This window comes from Octodon degus, unplaced genomic scaffold, assembly GCF_000260255.1.
Source record: "Octodon degus isolate 3935 unplaced genomic scaffold, OctDeg1.0 scaffold00084, whole genome shotgun sequence".
Taxonomy (NCBI): Eukaryota; Metazoa; Chordata; class Mammalia; order Rodentia; family Octodontidae; genus Octodon; species Octodon degus.
In genome coordinates this window covers 10,636,375-10,657,499 of record NW_004524660.1, presented here as the reverse complement: position 1 = coordinate 10,657,499, position 21,125 = coordinate 10,636,375, and the positions used below count along the sequence as shown (strand labels likewise).

Genomic DNA, 21,125 nt, shown 5'->3' with positions numbered 1-21,125 from the left:
CTCCTTACACTCTTTAATGAAACTGAAGAGGAAGCAATGCTCCTAAATTTCTTCCTGGAAGCAAGCATTACCTTGATACCAAAATCCAAGAAAGAAGCAACCCCAAAAAGGAAACACAGCCCAAGATCCTTACTAAACATATATTAAAAAATCCTCAATAAGATACTGATAAGCAGAATACAGTAAATCACTAAATAGACCAAGATAAGATTCGTCCCAAAGGTGCAGGGCTGATTCAACATACGTACATCAATAAATATAATGCACCACATTAAAAGAATGGAGGACAAAAACCACATGATCATCTCAAAAGATGCAGGAAAAGCACTTGACAAAATCCAACATCCGTTCATGATAAAAACACTACAGAAAACTGAAATAAAAGGTCTTTATCTCAAACTGATAAAGACCATCTATGACAAAACAACAGCCAGCATCATATTAAATCATCAAAAACTGAAAGTTTTCACTCTAAAATCACCATTCCTGTTCAATATAATTCTAGAAATACTAACCAGAACAATTAGAGGAGAAAAATAGAAGGAATAAAGATAAGAAAGGAAGAAGTTAAATCATCATTGTTTGCAGATGATAGGATTACATAGAAGACCCCAAATATTCTAGCAAGGGACTCCTAGAATTAGCAAATTCAGTAGTACAGCTGGATGCAAAGTCAAACATTCAAAAATCAATAGCATTCTGTACAGGAAAAAAAATTTTACTGATACAAAAATTAGGCAGATAATACTTTTACAATAGCATCAACAAAAGTAAAATACTGGGCCAGTGAGATAGCTCAGCAGACTAAAGCATCTGCTCAGACAAGCTTTAGTTAAGTGTAGGGACCACAGCTCAATCCTGGGCACCACATGCTGCACCAGCCCCGCCCCCAGGGTGGGCTGAGAGGCCACAGAGTCCAGTGTGGTGGTGTACGCCTATAATCCCAGTGCTGGAGAGGCTGAAAACAGGAGGATCACTATGAGTCTGAGCTGTGTAGTAAGACCCTGTAACAACCTAATACATTACAAAATAAATCAATAAAGGGTAAAATACTTAAGAATCAAACTAATGAAGAAAGTAAAAGACCTTTACAGTACTCTGAAAAGGAAGACACCAGAAAATGTAAAGATAGCCCGTTCTTGGATATGCAGAATATAGTGAAAATGGCCATATTTCTAAAATTGCTAAACCAATTTAATAAATCCCAGTTAAAATACCGTCAACACACCTCCTACAAGCAGAGAAAACAATCCTAAAACGCACTTGCAACCAAAAGAGGCAAGGCAGGGAACACCACGGATTTGAATCCCGGATTTGAAGTTGTATCAAAGGTTCCGTGATAAAAATAGCAGGTCCTGGGAAAAGAACAGACCTGCTGATCAACAGAATAGATTAGAAGAAGCAGAAACAACTCCAAGCCACTCGATTTTCTTATCTTTGCCAAAGGGGCCAAACACCTTCACTGGAAGAAAGATGTCTCTTTAATAAACGGTGCTAGGGAAATTGGCTGTCCATATGCCAAAGACTGAACCTGAATCCGTATTCTCACCATGCACTACACTAAAATTGAAATGGATCAAAGATCTAAATATAAGCACAGAAATAGTCTGCTGGCAGACAGAAGAGGTAGAGCTCCTGTAGACACTGTTGTAGGTGAAGACTCTGAACAAAATCCTGATCCCATAGGAAATATCAAAGAATAATAATAAAAAAAAAAAAAACCTGGGATCTCATCTTATTAAAAAGCTTTTGCACAGCACAAGAAACCACCAAGAATGAAGAGACAATCCAGTGTGGAGAAAATAAAATTGCCAACTGTTCCTCAAAGGACTAATATCTACAATATATAAAAAACTCAAAAACAACAGTCCCCAAAATTTAATGACTTGACCCAAAAATGGACATGTGAAATGAACAGACACTTCTCAGATCAAGTAGGAATGGCAAATACATGGAAAAATGTTTAACATCACTTAGCATTCGAGAGATGCAAATCAAAATAACACTGAGATTAAATTTCTCCAGAAAGAACAGCTATTATCAAGAAACTAACCAACAACAAACTCTGGTAAGGCTGTGGGTTTTCCCACAGAAAAAGGAGCTCTTCTCCACTGTTGGTAAGCGTGTAGAGGGCTACAACAACTGTAGACATCACTGTGGAGATTCCTTAGAAATGAGAACTAGAAGAGGGCCAGTGAGATAGCTCAGCAGACTAAAGTGCCTGCTTAGGCAGGCACAGGGACCGGGGCTGGATCCTAGGCAGGCACAGCGACCAGGGTTTGATTGTGCCCCTGGGCACACTGAAAACGCAACTGAGACTGGGCATGGTGGCTCATGCCTATAATCCCAGTGCTTGGGATGCTGAAAACAGGAGGCTCACTAGAGTCCGATCTGTGTAGTGAGACCCTGTAATGAATTACATGTTTAAAAAAAAAAAAAGAGAGAGAACTAGAGACTCCATTTGACCCAGCTATTGCCCTTTCTGTTATCTTCACAAAAGAATTAAAATAATTATACCACAGCAACTTATGCACACCTAGGTTTATAGGGCCACAGTTTGTAATAGCTAAATCTTCACAACAGCCTAAGTGTCCATCAGCTGATGAATGGATAAAGATTTATTTTTCAATGTAGCACTACTCTGCCAAAAAGGACAAGCTTGAGACATTTCCAGCTAAATGGATGCATCTTGAGTCCATACCCTAAGTGAAATAAACCCCAGTACAAATATTAGGTTTTTGGGGGGCGTTTTGGAGTGGTCATGTTTTACTTTTCTCATTTTTTAAAAAATGTAAGTGTTTTGGTACAATGTAGGTGTCAACGACCACATTTACTACAGGGAATTTGTATCTGTACATGACACACGCTGGTTCCTCTTTTCTTTCCCATTACCATCACCTTTTCAAACCTCCTTCCCTCCCTGTTTGCAAAGCTTGGTTTTCATTTTATCCTTTTTTATTTTTTCTTTCCCTTCCTTCTTTTCCCCTTCCCCTCCCTATATCCCCTTTCCTTTTCAACAGTTCCTTCCTATTTCACAGCATCTACTGTGCATTTATATTCTGATTTACATTTTCAGTTTCTCACACCAGAAATAAGGCGACATTTACACACTTAAGGCACCTGCACAAGACCTCAGGTTTTTAACTTGCAATGGAATTCTCCCTTCTTCCTTCTGCCCAGACCTCACTTTCCATCCGCTGAACCTATCCAGCTCTAACTCAAGCACTAACTTGTCCATTCACATACATTCTTCTATCTTCATCTTACACTTCAGCCCTCAGCGGTGTATAACAGTTGGCCACCCTTCCCTTCTGAAATCTCTTCTTAGCTTCTGTGACAATACACTCTTGCCTTTCTGTTTCTAACTCTGGCTGGACTATGAAATGTCCCGGTGCCCTAGCGTTTGTTCCTAGGTCCTTGTTTTTCCACTCTAGAAGGTGAGTCTATCCATTTTTTTTTTTTTTTTTTAATTTAAATGTGGTTTACACAGTGTTGACTTCAAAAGCCCTAACACCAGGGTGACCCCGCCATGAGCTCTAGCAGCGGACTAACTGCCTGGCTGGCATCTCCAGCATAACACACCTCCAGGACCAATTACGGCCCTCACCCTGGCTTTCCACTGCTTGTCAACATTTGAAGAAGTAGCTCCATCAAGCACCCAGGCGCCAAGCTAGAACCCTGGAGGGTGGGTTTCTCTCCTTCTTCCCCTCGTCTACCAGATCTATCCTAGTATACTTACTTCCCAGCACGTCCCTGACTCTTCCATCAGACACACTGTTGTCTCCCTGAAATCCACTCCCCCAAGCATTTGGAGTGATCCTTCAATAATGTCGAGCAGATCGTGATCTTCCTGTTAAAACCCTGCAGAAGCTCACCGTTCTCCCAGCATCTGCATCATCTGGCTCCCGCCTACCTCCATCTTCTTCCCACATCCCCTTTCCCTCACTCACCAGCTGCACTGCTCTCGACTTCCTTGGACGCAGCCTCACTGTTTCTCCTACCCACGCTGCTCCTCCTATTCCATTTCACTCCTCACAGTGACTGACTTATCTGCAATCCCGGGCATCCCATGCAGAGCCACGCACTGAGCTCAGCCCCAATCCTCTGTCATCTTCTCCCTGGCACAGTGCCGCCAAGTCTCTGAGGTCCCAGGGTGAGCTCAAGTGTGCATCTACTACTGCAGTCTCCAAACACTGAGCTTACAGGTACAGACTCTCCTTGTTTAGTTCCAGGTCTGTGACTAGGTCTTTCTTTCTTTTTTTTTTTTTTTGTACTGAGCATCAAACTCAAGACCTTGTACTTGCCCAGCAGGCACTTATGCAGTTGAGCTATGTCCCCAGTCCTATCAGTAAGCCTTTTAATGAAGTGGTTGCTAAGTGAGGAATATAGTATGATCACTGTGATATTCACAACAAAGAAATGGTCAAAGGAAACTCCAACTTAGTGACTTTGCTTTTATTTATATAATGCTTATATGCAGTACTACACTGTATAATATAAAGCTACAGTACTGTACTACACAGTACAATCAGCAAAAATGCAATACTGTTTAAATAAAGTATATTGTACCAAAAGAAGACATCAATGTTCTGTAAATAAAACATACAGAACTATAAAAAAAAAAAAAAAAAAAGACAGGATGTAAGTCATAGGTCTACATAGCATGCCTCTGGAAAGCCCAGTCACTGCATTTGAATGATGAATATCTGTACACATCACCACACCTTGTATAAATATCACTTCCATAGGAAAGCTCTTTCCTGTGACTGCATAAATAAGTCTTATTGTATTATTTCCTCTTATTTCTACCCTTCACAAGCCTACCTATATTTAAACTTATTTTTTTCTTTGATTACTACTGCGTTCCCCACCAAAAAAAAGTAAATCTATGTCTGATTATTGAGTATGCAAGAGTTCCTGTCACAGATAAGCAAGGTAAGGTATTTGTCAAATGGATAAATGTCTGCTCAAGATATGTCTGGTCTTCCTTGTTCACTTTACACAAGCATCTCAACAGTCTTCACTTGATATTAACTACCACCAACTACATGTCAAGTAGTATGAAAGAAGCTGGGGACACAAAACTGATAAAAGTTATTTATATAATGCTTATATGCAGTACTACACTGTATAATATAAAGCTACAAATCTAAAAGAAGCGTATATGTACTAAACTATTTTAAAAATACAGGCAGGCACTGCATGAAAAACAGCAGGCATAATGTACGTCACTGATTACATGGAGACAGAACTTCAGGTTAAAGTAATAAAGAATGAGGGTCGGGGAGATGGCTCAGTGGAACAAGTGCCTCCCTGGCAAGCGCCAAGGGCCTGAGTTCAATCCCAGGTTCCACCAAAAAAAAAAAAAAAAAAAAAAAAGTAATAAAGAATGAGCGCTTGGACTGCCAGGTTCTGAGAGGCACAGGCCGCTGGCAGTCAGACAAGCCGCAGGGCTCTGGGGAGCAAGGAGGGGCGTGAGCAAGGATGTGCAGGGGGCAGAGCACGAGGAAGGAGCGAGCTGGCCAGTGGGGCTGTGGTTGTGCAGCAGGGCAGCACGGGGGAGAGGGCAGGCAGGACGGTGTTTTCACATCTAGCTAAGGCTGGAGCTACTGAAGCTCCTACGAGCTGGGCAGGGCTTCCACGCTGTTGTGTTACAACGATGAACTTGACCACAGTATAAACAAGTTTGGAATTTACACAGGGATCAAGGAAGAGATATAGGGTACACAGAGCAGGATTAGGCAGAACAGCAGCAGGCCAAGAAAAGATGAAAGGAACTGAAAATGTGGCAAAACAAAAGCCAACAGCAGTATCTCACATTTTTGTTGTTGTTGTTCTAAATTGTTATGGAGCAAGAGTTTTGTAAAGTGTAATATAATTGAAGTATTAGAAAAATAAGATACGAAGTGAAATAATACAAGATACAAGCCCCATATTTTATTATTGGCTTCAATAAGTATAAAATTTACTTTTTAAATGGCAACTAATGTTCTGAAATGCTTACTCTTAATTTCTATGCTTATCATGAACTTGTAACACCAGGCTGGCTACCATCTGCAAACTTCACTTTCACTATCATGTTTAATATTATGAACAGTATTAATAAATGGATGCTCGAACAGGGCTGGCCAAATAGCTCAGCAGATTAAAGTACCTGCAAGTAGGCACAGGGGCCAGGGACTGGATCCCCTGGCCTGCAGTGCTGGCTCCGCTCCCCGGGTGCACTGAGATGGCACCTGATACTGGGCATGGTGGCACGTGCCTATAATCCCAGCTCGTGGGAGGCTGTAAACAGGCGGATCACTACGAGTCCGATCTAGTAGTGAGACCCCCAATACTCTGTAGACCCTTCCCTAAAATACAAAAATAAATAAATAAATGGACCCTCTAAAAGTCAAAAGCAATGCTAAAATACCATAGAGCTGCACTCCCTCAAATCAGGAAGTTTGATGAGGGAAGGTTTCCTTAAAGAAAACTTGGGTTTACGCAAAGTCATGTGATGAGAAAATTTTATAAGAACACATTCTCTACTGGATGTTTTAGTTTCTTCGATTTATTTTATTATCCTAGAGCACAAAACTACTAATTTTCAGGAAGTTTAAAGTTTATATGAAGTTAAAACAAACTATTTAAACACTTCTAAATGTAGGATTATCCAAAGCCACTTGCAACAAGATATATTTATTTAGAATCTTTGGTCCTTTATAGTAATATAAATTACTTTCTTTCTGACAGACATATGCACATGAAACTCCACTGTTTTGAGAAATGTCCTTGGTGGTGGCCCCACAGTGATTTAACTGTCCTTATGTTCCTTAAATAAGTGACATAAATCTTGGGTCACCAGCTGTAGACAAAGAACTCTTCTATTTCACTTGACATTAGAGATTGACGATGCTTGACCAGACAAGTAGAAACCCATCTTCTTTGTAACAAGAAGAACAGAGTTCCCGGTGGATAGAAGAAATTGAAATCAGTGTCATGACAAATGGTAAATTCTAGGCAAGTATAGTGATAGCAGTACTAGCAAAATTAGATGGTTAAAAAAGAAAAAAATATGCCAAGAACAAAAAGTTAAAAGACGTTTGCAATTATTTGCAGTAATGACAGGCATGACAATCATAATGGAATGACATATAATAATCATATACTAATTAAGGCAGTAGAACTCTATGTGAGCTTAAAAAAAAAAGGTCCAAGTTACAAACTTCACAGTTGACATATGATACTGTATTTTTACCTCAAAAATAATCAAAGTTTAAACTATAAAATTTGAGAGCTTAGGTAAACATAGTCCTCTATTAGGACCCAGCAGATAAATTTTAAAGATAATAGTCATTACTGCTGATTAACAACTCAAAACATCTGCTTTAACTTACCCAAATGGGTCACCGACCACAAGGAACGCAACTTCACTGACATCGGCGTCCTTCAAAATATCATCTGCCTCCTGTTCCACTTCTTCTCGATCAGCAAGAATCAATTTTCTGCCATAAAACTCTTCCTACAGATTGAAGACCAGCATCAAATAAGAGACAGCAGGTGACTGAAAATAATCTGTCTGGAGCTGGTGCAACGCTTGGCAACCATCCAAACACAGATCATTCGCCACAATGCATCAATGAGCTAGCATTCTCTATCGTGTTGCAATTAAACTCTGTCTCTGAGGCTATCTTAATATCCCAGGAGGAAGGAGACATCTTAACATCTGAGACTTTTTACATTTTAAATTTACCTCTAAATTCAGCGCATAATAGACCAGACAGAGCATTACAGAATGAACACAGAAAATGTATGCAATGAGCCCTACTTCAGAAACATGGTGACAGAGAATAAATGTACGTTTTAAACAGCAAGAAACATGCAAGGTAGTTAGGGAAAATCTATGGTACTCTGGCTAAAACAAAAGGCAACAACATCAATGAAAAATAATAGAAAATTATGACTTACCTATTTACAGAACCAGCCTACATTCCTACATAACTGCAGGAAATGTAGGATTTCCTACATAACTGAAGGAAATGTAGACAAATGTAAGATTAAATTCCCTTATTTCTGCTAAAAGACAGTTGCAAGGGAAAAATCTAAATTCTAAATATACAGGAAGTTTCAATAGAAACTACATTTTGATAATCCCCTGAAGTTGAAGTCTAGAAAACAAACCCGGATGAGAGTTAGCTAGTAAGCTGGTAGCCATATAGTACTGGCTATAGGGTAATAACCAAGATCACGAAACAGAGGAAGATGCCATTCCAATGAAGTAAAAGTAGAGGCACAGATAAATAAATAATACTGTCTCATACACTGGAAATTGGAATTATGAAAAGATATAAGGGCTGCTGTACAAGAGTATCTGGCATTCAATATTTGTCAAATGAGTAAATGAACAAAGGAGTTAGCATCTATAAACACTAGTTCTGATTCTGTTAATTTCCCAACACTTAACCAAAATCTTTTCCTCAAATATGAAAAAAAATCTCCTTTACTATAGAAAAGTTTCCAAATACAATGCTTTAATAGATGAAAAAAGCTCTCTTAATTTACACTTTTACCATGCATTTTTTACTAAAAAAATTAATTTTACACGGTTTATGAACTAGGTTAATAGTTGCAGCATATTTATATTATATATCTAGGAGAACACATGCATAATTATCAGAAACCGAAGGAAACAATGGCTTTTACTGAACTTCTAACATTTCTTGTTTTGTTTTATTCTGTTTTATTGAGATAGGGCTTCATTACATCCTTCAGGGTGTCCTATAGCTCAGGCTGGCCTCAAACTGGCCTCAAATCCTCCTGCCTCAGCCTCCCGAGTGTTGGGATTACAGGTGTGCACCACCGAGCCTGGCAAATTCAAACTTTTCTTAAAGAACAAGAAGCCATGTACCACTAGTTTAAAGCTAGTAATAATCCTAACCTGTATAAACAAACAAAAAACACCCACTTTCAAGATTAATATTCTATCACTCCATATTTAACCTATCATTTATCCTAACCTAAGAAACAGATCATGGGCTAAGTAAGATAACACACACTGACACATAATATTCTACCATAATCAAATGGCTGATCCTCTTAAAAAATATTTTTAAAAGGGAAGAGATAGACAATGCAGTAAGACAGGCATTATGTTGTTTTTATCTACTTGTCCATTTACTCACTATAGGAGTGAGGGAACAGAAGTATTTCTTACACATACCTTCCACACCAAACTTCACACTTGATGCTCAGAGACAAGACATATTTTAGTATTAAGACATTTTGCTCCTGTCCTCAAGGGAGCGAGAGTAACTCCTATACCATATCATAGGTGCCATGGAAGACTCCTACCAAGTAATGGGCCAGGGAAGGAAAAAAGGCAGTATTATTATATATGATTTTAAAGTATGACTGTATATTACCCAATGATTGAGCCAGTTTTTGTATAATCTCAGCCCTAAGCTTCTCCACTCATGAAAACCAAGGTGAAAGTACAGTTTCATTCTTGCTTTACAGTGGCAGTTGGATGGAGCATGTTGAATTTATTTTCAGGAGTTGAGGAAGGATAGACAAGAAATTAGTGATAGCTTCCAGGAAGGGGCGCTGGGATTGAAATCTCTTGTATGTATCTCTGTACTTTTACAGTTCACACCACTTAGTGGATTACTTAGTCAACAAAAAGTAAAGGCAGAGGTTCAAAGTGGTACAGAGAGGCAGATGAGAGAACAAAAAAAATCTTAAAAACAGCACATTTACACAAGTAACCGAAAGGGCTGGCCAAATAGCTCAGCAGATTAAAGTGCCTGCAAGTAGGCACAGGGGCTGGGGATCCAATCCCCGGGTCTGCAGTGCTGACCCCGCCCCGAGGGTGTGCTGAGAAGGTGAAGGAGACTGGGTGTGGCGTGCCTGTAATCCCAGCAGTTGGGAGGCTGTAAACATGTGGATCATTAGGAGTCTGATCTAGTAGTGAGACCCTGAACACCCTGTAGACCCTTCCCTAAAATACAAAAGTCAATAAATAGATAAATAAAAATAAGCAACCGAAGTTTACCAAAGAAGTCTAAGAAAAAAAAACAGAAACATTTTTTTAACAAGAGAAAAAAATCATGTTACAAAAGCCAACTTCAAGGAATGGAAACTACATCAAAATAGGTAAAGCAGAATTTAAAACTAGAGTTCTCCACTAGGAAAGAACTGTTCAAAAAACAAAAGAAATACCTCTGGAAATGGAAACCAGCCTTTGGGAGTAAGAGATGTGAGGGGAAAAGGAGACACTGAAAGCATACTTTTTCAAGAAGCTTTGGATAAGGAGGGAGACAGAATGATTTTTCTACAGGAAAAGAGGCTTAGAGAAGAGATTTCTTAAACAGTCAGTGCAGGAACATGGGTTGAGGATGACAGAAGGAAGTTAATACAAGTTGGACATAGGGAACAAAAAATTTTTAAAAAACATCTAGATGGAATTACATCTTGAGCAAGAAATGGGCCTCCTCTTACTGGTCATTTTCTAAGATTGGAGAGAGGATGAATTCACATTTATTGTAAGGGCAGATCAGAAATTAATAGAAGTCACAACTAACTGCTTCCTTTTTCTTAATGCAAAGGACTTTAAAATCCTTTCCTCTGTCTCACAACCTTGGACCGTATCAGAGGAGCAGGAGAACAAGGTAACAAGTGAGCTTATGTTCAGGCAGCTTAAGTCAGGAAGAGTGAGCCAGCAGGCACACTAAGAGAGAAAGAAGTCATTTCAGGGAAACCCCATGTGAATTTGGCAAACCTCTGCCCTTTCCTCCTCCACTCATAATTACTTTTCCTTCAGGGTAGAACGCACCCCCTTTCCCCCTTGCCAAATGTCATCTATAATGACAATATTGTGCTAATACATTTAGTGTTGGGATTGCGCCTAATCCAGCACTGCTCAAAGAATTTATGCATATGAATTCCATTTAATCTTCACCTCAGTCTGGGGCACTACTTACACACTCATCTCTCTCACGTGTATTCCAACAGTAATTAATAACTAATAATTGTTTCACATTTGGGACAGCTTCTCCTGCTCAGCTGACAGCTGGATTGTTGGTTTGAATAAACTCATCTGTTTTCTCCAGAAATGTAAGTTCGTAATCTCTTTTCCACTGCTGTCTGTATTGTTACTTAAATCTTCCATTACTACTTGAGTTTTTCTGGATATAATGTAGATGAATCATGAACCATTTATGAACAAAAAACCTGTAAGCTTATGCTTCTTTGTGTAATGCACAGAGATTCCTTACACTAACTATACAAAATTCTAACTTTATCTACAGAAAGTACCTAAAGCAATTCAAGCTGAGCATACTAAAATTAAAACTTTCCTGGATTTACTATCTTTAGACTAACTTTTGAACAAAGGACATATAAACAGTACTACCTGTTTGGCAATTCAAAAATAGCTTTCAATGTAAGAGCCAATAAATTTCAGATTTCTATAGCGACACTTATGTCTGCCTATTATATTATGTTTATTGATTAAAAAAAGGAACATGTTCACCAGAAAATAGAATTTTCCAGCTTTCTTTCACTGCGTATAGTTATCTGTAGTCAAAACCAGGCTGCACATATAGTAATACAAGCACATATAAATTTTTAAAACTTTGTTTGAAAGAAGAAATGTAGAAAGACAGTAGTTGAAGAAAAAGTGCTTCTGAGACTTACCAGGCAATATGAGACATAAATATATTTACACCTTACTTTCATCCACAACTAATTCACTCAAGATAGATGATGACGTATATAACAAGCGACTCAGGGAAAACCAAACTGAGGAGCATACCAGAACATTCTGTGAGAGGGTGAGACCCAGGACAGACCACCTGGCTTGAACCCTATCTCCTCTGCACACGCTTTCTAAGCTATGCAAGTCCTACGTGCGCAGCTAACGTCTATCCCCAAGAACGCAGGACACACACACTAGAGAAGTAAAGAGCGGCAGATCTCAGCTCAGGTCTGCTTTGGTCCCCACACTGCCACTCACACACCCAGGATCTTGGGCAAGCTTCTGAACTCCTTTATTTGTCAAATGTCCATGGTAACTACTGAGTAATAATCCTCCTCTACACATACAGCACTGAAAGCAGTACAAATAAATGTTCTAGAAATTGTTACTACTGGAGAATTCTTACATCTTGACAAAGTACACATAATTACCTATAGGTGAGATCGGGCCCAGTCCCAGATCTCAACTCTGTAAGTAACAACTCCACATTAAAAAAAAAAAAGCAACAAATACTTAGGCAATATAAATTTTATAACACTTTTACATACCATACCTGAATAAAAACCTACAAAACTGTGCAACTGATTAGCTCCACTGGATGGCTGAAAAAGCTGTTTAGAAATTCAAGAAGTGCCCACTGACAATGACATTTCCCAAGCACTTTTCTGCCAGCCATAGTAAGAGCCTACAGAGATTTCTCTATTTTACACTGTAAGAAACTAAAGTTAAAGGACTTGTCTAAGAGTATGCAGCAGAAGAAAAACTAGGTCCAAACTTTCCTCTATACATGCTGACACCTTATTTATAAAATTACCAATGTAGCTGGGTGTGGTGGTTCAAGCCTACAATCCTTGCACCTGGGAAGCGAAGGCAGGAGGGCTGCCATGAGTTCAAGGCCAGCCTGAATTACAGAACAAGATGCTATCTCAAAAAAACGAGCGATAAAATCCTTAATTGTCTCTGTTCTCTTAGAAAGTTTTAAAATTCACTCTAGCTTTCCTTGCTAACCTATTGGAGACCTATTTCCACCATCTTGCGTTGATATACTTTGGTTCCATCTAAGCCCGTAAGTCAAAGCTGATCATTACCCACAAGTTGTATTCCAACGCATGGCTATTCCAAACAGCGACCTTAACTTCTTCAGCACTGTAAAGTAACTCAGGCCTTCCGACTCTCTGGGTGTGACTCTGAGAGGACTGAGACCTGCAATGCTCAGAGTAGGTCCCTCTTTCGTTCAGAAGGCAGACGGACACACAATTCTGAAGACTTAGTCCCTTCTCCCACATGTCCATCTTCTGACTTGAACCTACAATCTCGGAATGATCAACGAATCTGAGACCAGCCTGCCTCTCGGGTCCAAGGAGGACCCGTCAGGGCGAGCCTGGAGATCCCGCCTCTCGGTCCCAGGCTCTCCCTAGCTAAGCCTGACTGGGCGACGCCTCCTCCAAGGGAGCTGCCCCTGGACACACTTCAAAGGGGAAAGCTTTCAGCGTGGCGCCTGGATACAGAACCCTCATTAAGGCCGGGTCGGCAGTCCATTAGCATTCAGCTCGGAAAGGACTCCGTGGCTACCTCATGAAATGAGGATCTTGATAACTATCCCCCTAGGAGCGTACAATAACGTCCCTTTCTCGTTCACTGGAGAACGCAGCACAATGGCATTTGTAAAGCAGGACGGGCCGCGCGCTGGCCGAGTCACGTGGCCGGGGCACGCTCACGCCCGCGCTCCTCAGAGCCGAACGGCAGGGCACCCCACTCCCCGTCTCCTCGGCGCGCGCACACAGGGGGCATCGCACGCAGGGGGACGCGCACGCAGGGGGACGCGCACGCAGGGGGCATCGCACACAGGAGGCGCGCACGCAGGTGGGGCACAAGGGTGGGCATCGGGGGGACGCGCACGCAGGGGCGTGAGGCACGCAGAGGGGCATCGCACGCAGGAAGCGCGCACGCAGGGGGCGCGCGCCCGGGGTCGGGCGGCGCCGGGCACCTACCAGGGCCTCCTTCCCCACAGCCAGGACGGAGGTGTAGGCCTCCAGGTACACGCGGCTGCAGCGCCGCACGACCTCTAGGCCCCTGACCGTGATGTCCTTGGCGTCGCCCAGACCCAGGCCGATCAGGTAGAGCATCTCGAGGGCCGGCGTGGAAGCCCTCAGCCGCCCGGGGAGTCCCAGGTGCACGCGCGCGCAGGACCCCGCGAGTGGGGCTGCCGCCCGACGACGACGCCTCCCTAGACACCGGCGGGGCAGCGACTCACGCGGCGGGCCCAACCGCCCGACAGCAGGACCGCGGCCGGCTCGCTGTCCGCCACCGCTGCCTGGAAACCGAAGCCGCTCCACAGCGAGCCCTTGGCCTCACCTACGGCGGTGCCGCAAAGCGCACACCGCGTTACCGCACTTTACGACAGGCGGAGGGCGGGGCGGGGAGCACCGAGGGGGAGGGGGTGGAGCGGGAGCAGTGAAAGCCGGGTCCCTCGGGAGGAGCGGCCCGCGGGCTCTGGCGCTGGACGGCGTAGGGTCGTGCGCCAGGGCGTCGCGGGGGCGCCCCCAGCCCCGGGAAGCCCCGGCTTTTCCACCGCCGTGACCTGCGGCTCTCACGTCCCCTTTCATGGCCTCGGGGCGGCCCCTAGCAGATCCGAGCGGCGGAGTGCGGGTGGGACGGGCCGCGAGGAGTTTAATCCCTGCCCTCTTGGGCTATAATTGAACCTGCGGCGTCTCTGGTGCGTGCACGCCTGCCCTGATTGGCCAACCCCGCGGGGGTGCGGGGCTGATTTCCCAGCAGGCCATGACTTAGCGCTTATCGCGAAGACCTTCTGCTGGGATGCCCCCTGGGGTCCGCTGTAGTCACCACCCTGTCGGGAATTCCAGACCCTCTTGGGTCTGGGGAAGTGACATTTGAGCGTGCACAGGGATTTCAGACCTCTCTCAAATGGGGAATTCTAATCAAGTTGTTGGTTGGCCATAATTCCGGTATCAGTAAGGTTTTGGCTGAAAATGTTCTTTCAGAATCCACTAGTGATGTCATCCAGAGTTCTCAGGCCTTAAAATATCTTGGTGAGATTTTGATCAAGTTTTGCCATGTGCCTTGCCCTACTCTAGTTCTGAAGCCCCAGCTCTTTTCTTCAGAAAATTCCATCTACTTTTTGCATCTGTCGTTTTGTACACTCTTTAGATGCAAAGTCTGTGTGTACTCACTACACTGATTCATGGGGCAGGTGAGGGCGCACTGGTAATACCAGCTACTAAGGAAGCCCAGACAAGAAGATCCCAAGGCAGAGGACAGCCTGAACAACTTAGCAAGATCTTGTCTGAAAGGTAGGAAGGGCTGGAGGTGTAGCTTAGTGATAGGGTACCCCTGGGTTCAGTTAGTAGCTGAGCAATAGCTTTTGAGTAATGTATTTTCTGCCTTACGACATGTAGAGGGCATTGTGTTCTTATCAAAAATTCATCAATAGAGTTAATTAAACATAAACTCATGCTACTATTAGGGAGCAGTTTGTGTTGAAAAGCTCATGACATGTCAAATACACTTCATATGACTCCATTGAATAAACGTTTCCATTAGGCCAATTGTGACCCAGTGGGGGTGGGGGGTTAAACTTTACACAGATAACAATTTAAAAGGATACTCAACATTAAACATTAAGAAAATAAATATTGAAACCAGGGTGATATACCACTGTATACCTAACTATAAAAACAAAACCTCAGAAAAATTGGCTATCCAGTCTCAAATCCAGGTATCTTCTATACTTTGCTATTTCGAATTTCAACCTCTCTTACAGGCCTCTTTCCCTGGCCTTTTATATTTTTTTTTCCCTAGATTAACTTTTTGCAGGCATTCTTCACCCAGAGGCATATTAGATTCAACACATCCAAAGCGGAATCCACCAGCTTCCCTGCATATTAGCATTTCTCTCTGCATCGCCTGTGTTATGGTTTGTGTCTAGTTGCCTCCCCAGTGCCTCATGCAGTCATGGGGTGGACTTTCAGAGTTTGTGATTAACTCATGATCGGGATTACGGGTGTGAGTGATACACCCAGCTGGGGGCAGATAGTCTGAATGCGACTTAAGGGAGGCAGACTTGCTCTCTAGCCATTGTTGCTGCTGCTCCTTCCACTTGCTCTTGCTGTTTTCCACCAGCATGAACTGCTGCCCTCTGCCATGTGCCAGTCTGCCTTGGAGCCAGCTGATTATGGACTAAAACCTCCACAAACTGTGAACTAAATAAACCTTTTATTCCCTAATTTTGTCAGGTGTTTGTCCCAGCAATGAGAGAAGAGCAACTAAGATAGCCTACTTGGGACTGGAGGAGGAGGTGCCATCCCTCCTAGGCCCTTGGGAGTCACCCCATAGTCACTGTCATGTCTGCTTTTCTTTCTCAGTAAAACCATGCCCGCTATCACCGCCCTGGTGCAGGTCGGCATTCTCTCATCATGTTAGCTGTTTGTCATGTCTCCTGCACTTTGGTCCTTTATCCAGTGGGCAAGGCATTGTACTGAAGATGCAATCTGGAAAGGTCACTCCCTTTCTGAAGTCCTCTTGTGGCCAGTGGAAAGCCTGGGTTCCCTGACATAGCTCACGACCTCATCCATGGCCTAGTCACTGCCATGGCTTGTCTCTTCCCACCTCATGAGCTTTTCTCCAGCGGTACTTGTGCCCATAGTGCTATGCCCACCGCGGGCTGCTCTGCGCATGTGTGCTTTCCCTGGGTGCAGACTACCATCGCTCATGCTCTCTCAGCAAGACAATCACTGCTCATCCTTAAACCTAGAAAATCTTCCCGAAGATCTCCAAACCTTAAACTGTCAGGCGTCCTCTGCTCATTGCCCTGATGGTCAGTCTGTGTATCAACTGATGTCCTATATTTCTTAATTTCATGAAGTCAGGGACTCTCTATTTCGTATTCTCTTTCCTAAGACTCAGCATCAGGGCTAGCACGTAGTACTTATTCAATAAAGACTTGTTAGCTGAGCAATAGCTCTTGAGTAATGTATTTTCTGCCTCATGAAATGTAGGGGATAATATGTTCTAAATGATTTATCAAAAATTCATCAATAGAGTATTCAACATAAACTCATGCTACTATTAGGAAGCTGTTTGTGTTGGAAGGCTCATGACACGTCAAATACACTTCATATGACTCCATTGAATAAACAATGTTTCCAATAGGCCAAACATTGTTTTGCATTGTTTCCAGATTGTCCAAATAATTTGGAGTCACAGTCAAAAGACATTGCAAAAAGAATAATCCAGACCTCTCCTGAAATATATTTTGTAGAGGCAAAAAATTGAAACAGTATTTTTAAGTAGAGAACAAATTTCAGTGTTTGGTCTTCAGAATTCAACTGAAAGAACTTACTTAGGAGAGAGAATTCTTAACAAACGTATTTTTCTGCATGCCTTCCTTCCTCACTAGGAGTGTAAAGTTCTTCGACTTCGCTAGAGGTGGACAGATACAATAAAGGTGTTGCGGCAACCTTTTCCCTCCTCAGCTCAACAAACACAAGCAGCAAGGTTTTACCTAGTCTTTTCCGCAGAACTCTTCTTTGGGATTTGGATGTTTCTTCCATTAAGATAGGTTTCAAATATAATTTTTAGGGGAACTTTGAAATGTAGGAAAATTGAAACACTTTTTTAGTAAATACCCATATGGCCACACCGTAGAGTCTATAATTTTGACAGCCTTGCGTATTTGCCTTACGAATCTCCCCAGAAATCAGCTGTTCTCTTTCTTGATGCATTTCCAAGGGAGTATCAGGCATCAGTGTACATGATTGCATTTTAGTCAAAAGAAACTCCTGGGCTGGGAGAGAGCTCAGTAGAGTAGGCACTTGCTTGGCAAGCGCAGGGCCCTGAGGTCAATCTCCAATACTGCCAAAAAAAAAAAAAAAAGAGATAAACTCCTTTTTTCTAGGTCGCAGATTAATAAAATTTATCCAGCATATAGCTGATTAAATCATATTTTCACCTTACTAGGGTAAGCTGAAAAAATACTTCAGAAGCTACTAATCAGTTTTTATTACATAATAGCATTATTTTAATGATAATGAAAGCAGTCATAATACTGATTTATTTAAAATATAGCAAACTTGAAGCCTCGTGTAGCAGGCAGGAGGGATGGTTATAGGGAAGAAACATCAAGTAAAAGAAAATCCTTTTTTAATTTAAAGAATAACAAGAATTGAGGCCTGAGTAGTTTTCTCCTTTGCACTCCTACTCTAAGGCAGGACCATACCAGCTCACCCCTGAAAGTGAGCAGTCAGGCATTTTCGGAAACAGCATTAAGACATTGTCATCATCTTTGCTGACAGCTCATTCTTAGTACCCGCTGTCAGAAGTCTTCCCTTCGTTCACCCCCAGGCAGTGGTCATGAAATGTGAAAGAGAGTCAGAAGGAGTAAGAACAGCTTTCTGTTTGATTGTCACAAATACGTATCACGCACTTGTCATAAGGTAGTAACGTAGCTGAGCTGTTGCACTGCTTTGTGAGCAAGTTGTAATTACCTCCCTCTACAAACCCATCTTTCAGATCTATTTGAGCTTGTTTTTGTCTGTTGAAAAGAAGCCATTAGGGGCCTGATTAAGCTCCACCTGACCTCACTGTGACTAGAGAATATCACTGTACTCTGAAGCTGGCCTTTTAACCCACGCGTTTGCAGAGATGGCCTTCGCTAGGGCCAATCTTGATTGATTTTCTTAGAGTCTAGAGACCTTGAATTGTCATTATTTGCTAACAATTCATGAATAAGTGGCAATTTAAAATAATGCTGCTTTAGGAGGATCTATGTTTATTAATGTTAATTTAGAATTACTTTATTGTACATTAACTTGCTTAGAAAAGTTTTTTGTTCAGTCATCTTATTCACATCTTATATTGAGTGATGTAAAATGAATAAAAGATGTAGACCTATTTTTCTGTGAAAATTATGCAGTTTACTGTCTTTAAACCTAGCTTAATAGGCTTGAGATTAACAATGTGGAAGTCACCTAAAACCCTATATGTAAAGTAGCTCGTGTGTGTGTGTGTGTGTGTGTGTGTGTGTATGTCTGTGTGTGTACTATTTTTGTTCCTTTCTAAGACATTTTATACTTGGTAGTTCCTTCATACTTTCTTGCTAAATAGAATCAGGGATACATAGTTTCACTGTTTTGTGCTTCCAACACTAGATAGTGTCACTCTACTTACATGTGGGTAAGGATATTTCAGTTAGTCAAGGCCCGATGGAAGGAGGGCAGGCTCTCTTCAAGTGGCCTGCAGGAAGCAGCACAGTGGTCACAATCTTGAACTCCTGCAGCTCTGTGTGGCTGTAGTTTCACTTTTTTAAATCTTTGCCCAAGGTTCACCTCTTCAGTGAGTCCTTATTTAGTTAGTTATTTTGTACAGGGTCTCACTACACAGCTTAGACTCATAGTGACCCTCCTGTCTCAGCCTTCCTAGTACTGGGATTACAAATGTGCACCCCCACGCCCAATTTTGGGCCTGGCTCAGCGTACCTGGGGTTCCAGGGCAGTGTAGCATGCAGTATTGGGGATTGAGCTCAGGTCCTTGCGCTTGCCAGGCAGGCGTGCCCAGACAGCCAAGCTATCCCCTCAGCCCGTAAGTCCTATCTTAAATCAAACAGCAACCAACATTTTTCATCACCTTTTAATGCTCATTTCCCCTCGTGGAAGGCCTCTTACGCTTACAGTGAGGGTTTTTTCCATGATAACTGTAGATACTATCAAAAAAAATCCTTGTCTATAGCAAGTTACAGAATTTCACAAGCGAATTTTCTTTGAATGGATTTGGTTTGCATTTCTAAAGCCTTGGCAAGGGCTGGAGAGATGACTCAGTAGAGTAGCACTTCCCTGGCAAGCGCAAAGGTCTGAGTTCAATCCCCAGTTCCACCAAAAAAAAAAAAAAAAAAAAAAAAAAAAAAAAAGCCTTGGCAGACATTGTAAGTGATTCATCCTAACTGCAATTCCTTGTGTTGCATTTTGGTTCCCGTCACATAGACTACACACAGCCTGCTTAGCCTGCTGGGGCCTGGTGAAGGGCTAGACGTTAACTCCCGCTGGGTTCCTGCTCGATGGTCTTCACTGTGTCACTGAAATTCTTGTCTCTATGCTTTTGGTCTTCAGTTTGTTTAAGTATGTGATCTACATTAAATCTTCTTCCTAGTTTGTCTCAACTTTCATTACCACACATTGCTTAGTGTCATTGCCTACATACTTTTTCTCCTTACAACAGTCTTATCCTTTAAATTCTCTTTTTAGTTGTTCGTTGCTTTTTGTAGGTTTTTTTGAGACAGCATCTTGCTTTGTAGCAGGCTGGTCTTGAACTCACTATGTAGCCCTGGCTGGCCTCAAACTTGCAGCGATGCTCCTGCCTCAGCATGCCAAGTGCTGGGGTGCAGGCGTGCGCCACCATGCCTGGCCATCCCTCAAGTTCTGGTTTAGAGGTGTTTCATCCATGGTGGCTTCTTACCTCATCTAAGTTGCAACCTATTTCCTTCTCTTCATTTCCTTTACTATTTTATTGATGTCTTAATATTTTATTGTTATTACATTTTTCTAGTTATGCTGTACACTTTAATGGTGAGGGCAATGTTTTGTCTTTATATTCTCTGTAACATCTATATGGTGCTCTATTCATATGTGATATTAAATGAATATTTGTAAAATATCTTGGTGAAAGTGCTACTTAACAGGAGGAGACAAGGTATGTTAATAAAAGAAAGCGATTTGCTAAAATACTGCTGTAGGCAAATAAGTTAGATAAAATGTCCTAGATAGTCAGATAGGGGTGGGCCCTTGAAAGAGCCAGTACAGGAGACTAGATGCCTTGCAACTGTGGGGGAGACAGGCACCGGTGCTGTGGGCCAGATCTCAAGACAAAAGATAAAATGAATGCACCCACATTCTTCCCAAGGATAAACATCATGGACTGATATTTTTTTCTTTTTTTGTATTTTTTTTAGGGAAGGGTCTACAGGGTGCTCAAGGTCTCACTACTAGATCAGACTTGTAGTGATCCACCTGTTTACAGCCTCCCAAGAGCTGGGATTACAGGCACACACACCACCACGCCCAGTCTCAATTACCGTCTCAGCGAGCTCCGGGGCAGGAACAGCATAGTAGGCCTGGTGATCAAACTCCCAGCCCCTGCACCGCTTGCAGGTGCTTTAATCTGCTGAGCTATTTGGCTGGCCCTACAGACTGCTACTCTAAATTGGGCTCTATTACCTTCAGAAAGCCAAGAAGGTTTGCTCACTCGGCCCCTTACTGTAAAAGCCCCTGCTCTGTATTCATGCTGCTTGCTACATGACTTGCTTCCCCATTTGATCCCAATTTAATCAATTTCACCTGAGGAATTATACTTTCAGTCTTGTTGATTGACCATGGTTTTG

The 21,125-nt window shown here is 42.2% G+C and overlaps 1 protein-coding gene across 2 annotated transcripts in view; it reads right to left on the bottom strand.

The window, feature by feature from the left end:
- The window catches only part of Dph5 (diphthamide biosynthesis 5), a 43,664-nt gene extending 29,567 nt beyond the window's left edge, over positions 1–14,097 (bottom strand). For both annotated transcript variants that reach the window (XM_004637001.2, XM_023721747.1), the window contains exons 1-2: positions 13,729–14,097; positions 7,380–7,504 (exon numbers count right to left, since the gene is read on the bottom strand). In XM_004637001.2, coding sequence (XP_004637058.1) covers positions 7,380–7,504; positions 13,729–13,863 — 260 coding nt within the window. In that variant the 5' untranslated portion in view covers positions 13,864–14,097. The remainder of the gene's footprint in view (positions 1–7,379; positions 7,505–13,728) is intronic.
- Between the last annotated feature and the right edge of the window lie 7,028 nt (positions 14,098–21,125).